The 12,111-nt window shown below is 65.3% G+C and overlaps 1 protein-coding gene across 1 annotated transcript in view; it reads right to left on the reverse strand.

Moving 5' to 3' along the window:
• Window positions 1–12,111, reverse strand: part of HCFC1 (host cell factor C1) — a 29,975-nt gene that overhangs the window by 2,268 nt on the left and 15,596 nt on the right. The window contains exons 19-25 of the mRNA XM_080635889.1: window positions 10,644–11,880; window positions 10,398–10,567; window positions 8,490–8,937; window positions 5,748–6,059; window positions 4,723–4,841; window positions 2,258–2,389; window positions 651–836 (exon numbers count right to left, since the gene is read on the reverse strand). Coding sequence (XP_080492015.1) covers window positions 651–836; window positions 2,258–2,389; window positions 4,723–4,841; window positions 5,748–6,059; window positions 8,490–8,937; window positions 10,398–10,567; window positions 10,644–11,880 — 2,604 coding nt within the window. The remainder of the gene's footprint in view (window positions 1–650; window positions 837–2,257; window positions 2,390–4,722; window positions 4,842–5,747; window positions 6,060–8,489; window positions 8,938–10,397; window positions 10,568–10,643; window positions 11,881–12,111) is intronic.

The following is a 12,111-nucleotide window of genomic DNA, read 5'->3' on the forward strand; positions in this document are numbered from 1 at the left end:
GCTATGGGGCAGGCTATGGGGCAGGCTGTGGGGCAGGCTATGGGGCAGGCTATGGGGCAGGCTATGGGGCAGGCTGTGGGTCTCTCTATGGGGCAGGCTGTGGGTCTCACTATGGGGCAGGCTATGGGGCAGGCTATGGGGCAGGCTGCGGGTCTCACTATGGGGCAGGCTATGGGGCAGGCTATGGGGCAGGCCGCGGATCTCACTATGGGGCAGGCTATGGGGCAGGCTATGGGGCAGGCTATGGGGCAGGCCGCGGGTCTCACTATGGGGCAGGCTGTGGGGCAGGCTATGGGGCAGGCTATGGGGCAGGCTATGGGGCAGGCTGTGGGTCTCTCTATGGGGCAGGCTATGGGGCAGGCTGTGGGGCAGGCTATGGGGCAGGCTATGGGGCAGGCTATGGGGCAGGCTGTAGGTCTGGCTATGGGGCAGGCTATGGGGCAGGCTGTGGGTCTCTCTATGGGGCAGGCTGTGGGGCAGGCTATGGGGCAGGCTATGGGGCAGGCTATGGGGCAGGCTGTGGGTCTCTCTATGGGGCAGGCTGTGGGTCTCTCTATGGGGCAGGCTGTGGGTCTCGCTATGGGGCAGGCTGTGGGTCTCTCTATGGGGCAGGCTGTGGGTCTCGCTATGGGGCAGGCCGCGGGCAGTACCTTGCTGATGCGGATGGCGCAGGGCGCGCCGGGGTAGCCGGGCAGGCAGGTTTTGAAGGCCGCCAGCTCGGAGAAGGCGCCGCGGCCGCACACGTTCACCCCGGCCACGCGGAACTTGTAGGCGGTGCCCGGCTGCAGCTCCTGGCGCCGGAGCTGGGAATGGTCCGGGACCCCCCCGGCCTCGTCCTGCGGCCACACGGAGCACCCATGGGGACCCCCAGCACCCATGGGGGCACCCATAGAGACCCACAGCACCCATGGGGGCACCCATAGAGACCCACAGCACCCATGGGGACCCACAGCACCCATGGGGGCACCCATAGGGACCCACAGCACCCATGGGGACCCCCAGCACCCATAGGGGCACCCATAGAGACCCACAGCACCCATGGGGACCCACAGCACCCATGGGGGCACCCATAGGGACCCACAGCACCCATGGGGACCCCCAGCACCCATAGGGGCACCCATAGAGACCCACAGCACCCATGGGGACCCACAGCACCCATAGGGACCCACAGCACCCATGGGGACCCCCAGCACCCATGGGGACCCCCGGCACCCATAGAGATCCCCAGCACCCATAGAGACCCCCAGCACCCATAGGGACCCACAGCACCCATAGGGACCCCCGGCACCCATAGGGGCACCCATAGAGACCCACAGCACCCATGGGGACCCCCAGCACCCATGGGGACCCCCAGCACCCATGGAGACCCCCAGCACCCATAGGGACCCCCAGCACCCATAGGGACCCCCAGCACCCATAGAGACCCCCGGCACCCATAGGGACCCCCGGCACCCATAGGCACCCCCGGCACCCATAGGCACCCCCGGCACCCATAGGCACCCCCAGCACCCATGGGGACCCCCAGCACCCATAGGGACCCCCAGCACCCATAGGGACCCCCAGCACCCATAGGCACCCCCAGCACCCATAGAGACCCCCAGCACCCATAGGGACCCCCAGCACCCATAGGCACCCCCAGCACCCATAGGGACCCCCAGCACCCATGGGGACCCCCAGCACCCATAGAGACCCCCAGCACCCATAGAGACCCCCAGCACCCATAGGGATCCCCAGCACCCATAGGCACCCACAGCACCCATAGGCACCCACAGCACCCATGGGGACCCCCAGCACCCATGGGGACCCCCGGCACCCATAGAGATCCCCAGCACCCATAGAGACCCCCAGCACCCATAGGGGCACCCATAGAGACCCACAGCACCCATGGGGACCCCCAGCACCCATAGGGACCCCCAGCACCCATGGGGACCCCCAGCACCCATAGGCACCCCCAGCACCCATAGAGACCCCCAGCACCCATAGGCACCCCCAGCACCCATAGAGACCCCCAGCACCCATAGGCACCCCCAGCACCCATAGAGACCCCCAGCACCCATAGGCACCCCCAGCACCCATAGGCACCCCCAGCACCCATAGGCACCCCCAGCACCCATAGGCACCCCCGGCACCCATAGGGGCACCCATAGAGACCCCCAGCACCCATAGGCACCCCCAGCACCCATAGAGTCCCCCAGCACCCATAGGCACCCCCAGCACCCATAGGGACCCCGTTAGCCGCAGCCCCGCGGGCACTGACGTCGCTGGGCGGCGCGCCCTCTGCTGGCAGGAAGTAGTGCGTCACCAGCATGGACGTGCCCTTGATGACGCCCACGTCGAACCATTGGTTCTCCTTCTTGAGCAGCGCCTTCGGCGGGGCCGGCTCCGCCTTCTGCCCCCCCCACAGAGACCCACAGTGACCCATAGAGACCCATAGAGACACACAGGGACCCACAGGGACCCACAGGGACCCATAGAGACACACAGGGACCCACAGGGACCCACAGGGACCCATAGGGACCCATAGGGACCCATAGAGACCCATAGAGACCCATAGAGACACACAGGGACCCACAGGGACCCACAGGGACCCACAGTGACCCATAGGGACCCACAGGGACCCATAGAGACCCATAGAGACCCATAGAGACACACAGGGACCCACAGGGACCCACAGGGACCCACAGGGACCCATAGAGACACACAGGGACCCACAGGGACCCATAGAGACCCATAGAGACACACAGGGACCCACAGGGACCCACAGTGACCCATAGGGACCCACAGGGACCCATAGAGACACACAGGGACCCACAGGGACCCACGGGGACCCATAGGGACCCATAGAGACCCACAGTGACCCATAGGGACCCACAGGGACCCATAGAGACCCATAGAGACACACAGGGACCCACAGGGACCCACGGGGACCCATAGGGACCCATAGAGACCCACAGTGACCCATAGGGACCCACAGGGACCCATACAGACCCATAGGGACCCATAGGGACCCACAGGGACCCACAGGGACCCATAGGGACCCATAGAGACCCACAGTGACCCATAGGGACCCACAGGGACCCATAGAGACCCATAGGGACCCATAGGGACCCACAGGGACCCACAGGGACCCATAGGGACCCATAGAGACCCACAGTGACCCATAGGGACCCACAGGGACCCACAGGGACCCATAGGGACCCATAGAGACCCACAGGAACCCACAGGGACCCATAGAGACCCATAGGGACCCATAGAGACCCATAGGGACCCACAGGGACCCACAGGGACCCATAGGGACCCATAGAGACCCACAGTGACCCATAGGGACCCACAGGGACCCATAGAGACCCACAGGGACCCACAGGGACCCATAGAGACCCATAGGGACCCATAGGGACCCACAGGGACCCATAGAGACCCATAGAGACACACAGGGACCCACAGGGACCCATAGGGACCCATAGAGACCCATAGGGACCCATAGGGACCCACAGTGACCCATAGGGACCCACAGGGACCCATAGGGACCCATAGAGACCCATAGGGACCCACAGGGACCCACAGTGACCCATAGGGACCCACAGGGACCCATAGGGACCCATAGGGACCCACAGTGACCCATAGGGACCCACAGGGACCCATAGGGACCCATAGGGACCCATAGAGACACACAGGGACCCACAGGGACCCATAGGGACCCATAGGGACCCATAGGGACCCACAGTGACCCATAGGGACCCACAGGGACCCATAGGGACCCATAGGGACCCATAGAGACACACAGGGACCCACAGGGACCCACAGGGACCCATAGGGACCCATAGAGACCCATAGAGACACACAGGGACCCACAGGGACCCACAGGGACCCACAGGGACCCATAGAGACCCATAGGGACCCATAGGGACCCACAGGGACCCATAGAGACCCATAGAGACACACAGGGACCCACAGGGACCCACAGTGACCCATAGGGACCCACAGGGACCCATAGAGACCCATAGAGACACACAGGGACCCACAGGGACCCACAGGGACCCATAGGGACCCATAGGGACCCATAGAGACACACAGGGACCCACAGGGACCCATAGAGACCCATAGAGACACACAAGGACCCACAGGGACCCACAGGGACCCATAGGGACCCATAGAGACCCATAGAGACCCATAGGGACCCATAGGGACCCACAGTGACCCATAGGGACCCACAGGGACCCATAGAGACCCATAGAGACACACAGGGACCCACAGTGACCCACAGGGACCCATAGGGACCCATAGAGACCCATAGGGACCCATAGGGACCCACAGTGACCCATAGGGACCCACAGGGACCCATAGGGACCCATAGGGACCCATAGAGACACACAGGGACCCACAGGGACCCACAGGGACCCATAGGGACCCATAGAGACCCATAGGGACCCATAGGGACCCACAGTGACCCATAGGGACCCACAGGGACCCACAGGGACCCGTAGAGACCCATAGAGACCCACAGGGACCCACAGGGACCCATAGGGACCCATAGAGACCCACAGGGACCCACAGGGACCCATAGGGACCCACAGGGAGCCATAGAGACCCGTACGGCCCCAGACCTGACCCCCAGCGACCAACAGAGACTCACAGTAACCCCCAGAGACCACTAACTGCCCCATAGTGAGCCCTAAGTGCCCCATGGTAACCCCTCGCGGCCCCCCCACAGCCCCCTCTCACCGCGGGGCCGCTCTCGATGCCGTTGGCCACCTCTGCCAGGGCCGCGGCCGCCTGCAGCTTGGCCGGGCTGGTGCCCACCACGGGCGGGGGGGGCACGAAGGCGCTGGGGGGGGCCAGGCCTGTGAGGGGGGTCAAGGGGAGTCAATGGGGGTCAATGGGGGTCAATGGGAGTCAATGGGGGTCAATGGGGGTCAATGGGGGTCAAGGGGAGTCAATGGGGACCAATGGGAGTCAATGGGGGTCAATGGGGGTCAATGGGGACCAATGGGAGTCAATGGGGGTCAATGGGGACCAATGGGGGTCAATGGGGACCAATGGGGCTCAATGGGAGTCAATGGGGGTCAATGGAGGTCAATGGGAGTCGATGGGGGTCAATGGGGGTCAATGGGGGTCAATGGGATCAATGGGGCTCAATGGGATCAATGGGGCTCAAGGGGGGTCAATGGGATCAATGGGTGTCAATGGGGATCAATGGGATCAACGGGGTTCAATGGGGGTCAATGGGATCAATGGGGGTCAATGGGAGTCAATGGGGTTCAATGGGATCAATGGGTGTCAATGGAGCTCAATGGGATCAATGGGGATCAATGGGGTCAATGGGGATCAATGGGAGTCAATGGGGATTAATGGCGATCAATGGGGATCAATGGGGTCAATGGGATCAATGGGGGTCAATGGGGGTCAATGGGGGTCAATGGGGCTCAGTGGGATCAATAGGGCTCAATGAGTGTCAATAGGGCTCAATGAGTGTCAAGGGGGCTCAATGAGTGCCAAGGGGGCTCAATGGGGCTCAATGAGTGCCAATGGGGCTCAATGGGGCTCAATGAGTGCCAATGGGGCTCAATGGGGCTCAATGAGTGCCAAGGGGGCTCAATGGGGCTCAATGGGGCTCAATGAGTGCCAATGGGGCTCAATGGGGCTCAATGAGTGCCAAGGGGGCTCAATGGGGCTCAATGAGTGCCAAGGGGGCTCAATGGGGCTCAATGAGTGCCAATGGGGCTCAATGGGGCTCACTGCGCCCTCACCGTCGCTGGGGGCTCCGCCGGCGGCCCCCACCTCTGCCAGGCCGTTGCTGTCGGTGCCGGGGGGGTCGTTGAGGCTGTCGGCGGGGGCCAAGGCCTCGGTGGGGAGCTGGGGGGGCGCCGGGGGGGCCGGCGGGGCCGGGGGGGTGCCGGGGGGGGCGGCCTCGAGCTGCTGCTGCTGCTGCTGCTGCACCAGCGCCGCCAGGTCCTGCTGAGTCAGCACAATGGGGATGGGCCCCCCCGCGCCCTCCGGCACCCCCAGCTCAGGGGGGGCCCCCCCGGGCTCCGTGCTCGTGTCCAGGGGCTCTGCCGTGCCTGCGGGGACAGGGCAGGGGGTAAGGGATGCAGGGGAGGGGATATAGGGATATTGGGATATAGGGATACAGGGGAGGGGATATGGGATATTGGGATATAGGGATACAGGGGAGGGGATATGGGATATTGGGATATAGGGATACAGGGGAGGGGATATGGGATATTGGGATATAGGGATACAGGGGAGGGGATATGGGATATTGAGATATAGGGATACAGGGGAGGGGATATAGGGATACAGGGGAGGGGATATAGGGATACAGGGGAGGGGATATGGGGTATTGGGATATAGGGATACAGGGGAGGGGATATGGGATATTGGGATATAGGGATACAGGGGAGGGGATATGGGATATTGAGATATAGGGATACAGGGGAGGGGATATAGGGATACAGGGGAGGGGATATGGGATATTGGGATATAGGGATACAGGGGAGGGGATATGGGGTATAGGGATACAGAGGAGCGGATATGGCATATAGGCATATAAGGATACAGGGGAGGAGATATGGGATATAGGAATACAAGGAACGGGATATAGGGATACAAGGGATGGGATATGGGGTATGGGATATAGGGATACAGGGGATGGGATACGCGATATGGGGTATAGGGATACAGAGCATGGCATATGGGGTATAGGAATATGGAAAAAGGAATACATAGTGTGGGATATGGGGCATCGGATATAGAGCATGGCATATAGGGATATGGGATAACGAACACAGGGTTTGGGATATGGGATGTGGGATATGGGGTATGGTGATAGGGGATAACGGACACATGAAATGGGGTATGGAATATCGCATATAGGATACACGGGTACAGGGCATGGGATAACGGATACAGAGCAGGGGATGTGGGCTATGGGATACAAGGTGTGGGCTATGGGGGTCTCAAGCCCCCCCTGCCCACGTGCCACCCCATGGGGACATTGTCCCCTGTGCCCATGTCCCACAGTCACCGCGGACAGCCCAGGCCCCTGTCCCCATATCCCTCTGTCCCCGTGGCTTCCCCATAGGTGCCCCATACTCACATAGCCCCATAGCACCCCCACATCCTCATAGTGCCCCATACCCCCCCCAGTGTCCCATTCCCCATAGTTCCACGGTGCCCCATATTTACATAGCCCCATAGCATCCCTGTGTCCCCATAGCACTCCCATATCCCCATGGCGTCCCCCTGGCATCCCCATAACCCCCCAGTGCCCCCCATCCCCCCGGCATCCCCATAACCCCCCAGTGCCCCCCATCCCCATAACCCCCCAGTGCCCCCCATCCCCTCGGCATCCCCATAACCCCCCAGTGCCCCCCATCCCCCCGGCATCCCCATAACCCCCCAGTGCCCCCCATCCCCCCGGCATCCCCATAACCCCCCAGTGCCCCCCATCCCCATAACCCCCCAGTGCCCCCCATCCCCCCGGCATCCCCATAACCCCCCAGTGCCCCCCATCCCCCCCACATCCCCATAACCCCCCAGTGCCCCCCATCCCCACAGCATCCCCATAACCCCCCAGTGCCCCCCATCCCCACAGCATCCCCATAACCCCCCAGTGCCCCCCATCCCCACAGCATCCCCATTACCCCCCAGTGCCCCCCATCCCCACAGCATCCCCATAACCCCCCAGTGCCCCCCATCCCCACAGCATCCCCATAACCCCCCAGTGCCCCCCATCCCCACAGCATCCCCATTACCCCCCAGTGCCCCCCATCCCCACAGCATCCCCATAACCCCCCAGTGCCCCCCATCCCCACAGCATCCCCATAACCCCCCAGTACCCCCCATCCCCACAGCATCCCCATTACCCCCCAGTGCCCCCCATCCCCACAGCATCCCCATAACCCCCCAGTGCCCCCCATCCCCATAACCCCCCAGTGCCCCCCATCCCCACCACATCCCCCCGGCATCCCCATAACCCCCCAGTACCCCCCATCCCCCCCGCATCCCCATAACCCCACAGTGCCCCCCATCCCCCCGGCACCCCCATAACCCCCCAGTGCCCCACATCCCCCCCACATCCCCATAACCCCCCAGTGCCCCACATCCCCCCCACATCCCCATAACCCCCCAGTGCCCCCCATCCCCACAGCATCCCCATAACCCCCCAGTGCCCCCCATCCCCACAGCATCCCCATAACCCCCCAGTGCCCCCCATCCCCATAACCCCCCAGTGCCCCCCATCCCCACAGCATCCCCATAACCCCCCAGTGCCCCCCATCCCCCCCACATCCCCATAACCCCCCAGTGCCCCCCATCCCCATAACCCCCCAGTGCCCCACATCCCCCCCACATCCCCATAACCCCCCAGTGCCCCCCATCCCCCCCACATCCCCATAACCCCCCAGTGCCCCCCATCCCCATAACCCCCCAGTGCCCCACATCCCCCCCCCATCCCCATAACCCCCCCGTGCCCCACACCCCCCGCTCACCCATGACCGCCTGCTGGGCCGCCTGCAGCACCGCCTGGATCGCCAGTGCCTGCGCCTGGGCCTGCGCCTGCGCCTCCTCGGTGGCCGCCGCCGCCGCCGCCTCGGCCGCCGCCGTCACCGCCAGCTCCTCGGGGGTGAGCCCGGTGACCACGAGCGCCGGGGCCGGCGCCCCCCCCAGCGGCGCCTCCGCCATCAGCTCCGGGGGCAGCGCCGCCGCCGCCGCCCCCCCCGCGCCGCCGCCCTCGGCCCCCCCCGGCAGCACCACCACGGCCAAAGGCTCCGGGGAGCCCGGGGGGGGCGCGGGGGGCGGGGAGCCGGGGGGAGCCAGGGGGGGCTCCGGGGGGGGGTCCCCGCTGCTGCTGCTGCTGGGGGGGGCGGGCGCTGGGGGGGGGGTGATGCTGGGGGTGCCAGGGGGGTCCGGGGGGGGCTCCGTCAGCGAGGAGATGCTCTAAGGGGGGGGGGAGGAGAGGTTAAAGGGGGGCGCATGGGGAGCCCCCCCCGGCCCCATAGACATCAATGCCCCCCCCATGGTCCTCTGTGAGCCCCAACCTCCATCCCCAGTGAGCCCCCTCATAGCCCTTAATGCCCCCCCATCCCCAATGTGCCCCCCATAGCCCTTAATGCCCCCCATCCCCAATGTGCCCCCCATAGCCCTTAATGCCCCCCATCCCCAATGTGCCCCCCATAGCCCCTAATGCCCCCCATAGAGCCCCATAGCCCTTAATGACCCCCATCCCCAATGTGCCCCCCATAGCCCCTAATGCCCCCCCCATAGAGCCCCATAGCCCTTAATGCCCCCCCATCCCCAATGTGCCCCCCATAGCCCTTAATGCCCCCCCCATAGAGCCCCATAGCCCTTAATGCCCCCCCCATAGAGCCCCATAGCCCTTAATGACGCCCATCCCCAATGTGCCCCCCATAGCCCTTAACGCCCCCCCCATAGAGCCCCATAGCCCTTAATGACCCCCATCCCCAATGTGCCCCCCATAGCCCCTAATGCCCCCCATAGAGCCCCATAGCCCTTAATGACCCCCATCCCCAATGTGCCCCCCATAGCCCTTAACGCCCCCCCCATAGAGCCCCATAGCCCTTAATGCTCCCTATAGAGCCCCATAGCCCTGAATGCCCCCCTTGGTCCTCTATGACCCCCCCACTCCATCCCCAATGTGCCCCCCATAGCCCCTAATGCCCCCCCCATAGAGCCCCATAGCCCTTAATGCCCCCCCATCCCCAATGTGCCCCCCATAGCCCTTAATGCCCCCCATAGAGCCCCATAGCCCTTAATGACCCCCATCCCCAATGTGCCCCCCATAGCCCTTAATGCCCCCCCCATAGAGCCCCATAGCCCTTAATGCCCCCTCCATAGAGCCCCATAGCCCTTAATGACCCCCATCCCCAATGTGCCCCCCATAGCCCTTAACGCCCCCCCCATAGAGCCCCATAGCCCTTAATGCTCCCTATAGAGCCCCATAGCCCTGAATGCCCCCCTTGGTCCTCTATGACCCCCCCACTCCATCCCCAATGTGCCCCCCATAGCCCCTAATGCCCCCCCCATAGAGCCCCATAGCCCTTAATGCCCCCCCATCCCCAATGTGCCCCCCATAGCCCTTAATGCCCCCCATAGAGCCCCATAGCCCTTAATGACCCCCATCCCCAATGTGCCCCCCATAGCCCTTAATGCCCCCCCCATAGAGCCCCATAGCCCTTAATGCCCCCTCCATAGAGCCCCATAGCCCTTAACGACCCCCATCCCCAATGTGCCCCCCATAGCCCTTAATGCCCCCCCCATAGAGCCCCATAGCCCTTAATGACCCCCATCCCCAATGTGCCCCCCATAGCCCCTAATGCCCCCCCCATAGAGCCCCATAGCCCTTAATGCCCCCCCCCGTGCCCCCAGACCCCCCTCACCGGCAGGGCGGGCGCTGGCACCGGTGTGGCCGCGGTGACGTTGGTGACGGCGCGGGGCTGGGGGGGCCCCGTGGTGCTGGGCCCGGGGCTGGGGGTGCCGGGGGGGGGGCCCTCACCCGGGGGGGGTGGCTCCGGCTCCCCTTGTCCATTGGCGGCCGCCGGGGGGGGCTCTATGGGGGGGGCACACACAGAGGTGAGCGATGGACGCGGTGCCCCCCCCCCCCCCTTCCATGGTGCTGCCGTCACCTGGGTTGGTGCCGATGGCGGCGGTGACCGTGGTGGCCGTGGGGGTCGTCCCCGTCTCGTGGGTCTCACAGGGGGGGTTGGAGCAGCCGGGGGGGGGCCCCTCGGGCACTGTCCCTGCCAGCGCGGGGTGGGGGGAGCCGGGGCCGGTGCTGCCGCCGGTGCCCGCGTCGTGGCTCTCGCCCGGCTGCGACGCGGTGGCCACGGTGGTGGTGGCCGTGGTGGTGGTGCCGGTGTCGTGGGTCTCGCAGGGGGGGTTGGAGCAGAGCCGGGACGCGGTGGTGGTCACGGTGTTGGTGGTGCCGGTCTCGTGGGTCTCACAGGGGGGGTTGGAGCAGGGCTGGGATGCCACGGCCACGGCGGTGGTGGTGCCGGCACCATGGGGCTCACAGGGTGCGTTGGAACATGGCTGGGACACGGTTACCACGGTGGTGGTGGCTGTGGTGGTCGTCCCCATCTCATGGGGGGGGTTGGAGCAGGGCCCCGTGGCCATGGTGGTGGTGGCCGTGTTGGTGGTGCCGGTCTCGTGGGTCTCACAGGGGGGATTGGAGCAGGGCCCCGTGGCCATGGTGGTGGTGGCCGTGTTGGTGGTGCCGGTCTCATGGGTCTCGCAGGGGGGATTGGAGCAGGGCCCCGTGGCCATGGTGGTGGTGGCCGTGTTGGTGGTGCCGGTCTCATGGGTCTCGCAGGGGGGGTTGGAGCAGGGCCCCGTGGCCATGGTGGTGGTGGCCGTGTTGGTGGTGCCGGTCTCATGGGTCTCGCAGGGGGGGTTGGAGCAGGGCCCCGTGGCCATGGTGGTGGTGGCCGTGTTGGTGGTGCCGGTCTCGTGGGTCTCGCAGGGGGGGTTGGAGCAGGGCCCCGTGGCCATGGTGGTGGTGGCCGTGTTGGTGGTGCCGGTCTCATGGGTCTCGCAGGGGGGATTGGAGCAGGGCCCCGTGGCCATGGTGGTGGTGGCCGTGTTGGTGGTGCCGGTCTCATGGGTCTCGCAGGGGGGATTGGAGCAGGGCCCCGTGGCCATGGTGGTGGTGGCCGTGTTGGTGGTGCCGGTCTCGTGGGTCTCGCAGGGGGGGTTGGAGCACACCAGGGTCACGGTGCCGGGGTCGGGCTCGGTGCCGCTCGGTGCCGGTTGCTCGGCCGTGGGCGAGGCCAGGATGGACACAGGGAGGTCGGGCACCGGCTGCGCCTCAACCCCCCCCCCGGGGGCTGTGATCAGCGTCACTTGGGTGGGCTGGGCCACGGGCTGGGGGCACCGGGGACGTGGTCAGCACGGGGACCCCATTGCCACCAGCGCCCCCATTGCCACCAGCACCCCCATTGCCACCCAGGGACCCCATTGCCAACAGCGCCCCCATTGCCACCAGCACCCCCATTGCCACCCAGGGACCCCATTGCCAACAGCGCCCCCATTGCCACCCAGGGACCCCCATTGCCAGCAGCACCCCCATTGCCACCCAGGGACCCCCATTGCCAC

The sequence above is a fragment of the Psittacula echo genome (genome assembly GCF_963264785.1).
Source record: "Psittacula echo genome assembly, chromosome: 28".
Lineage (NCBI taxonomy): Eukaryota > Metazoa > Chordata > Aves > Psittaciformes > Psittacidae > Psittacula > Psittacula echo.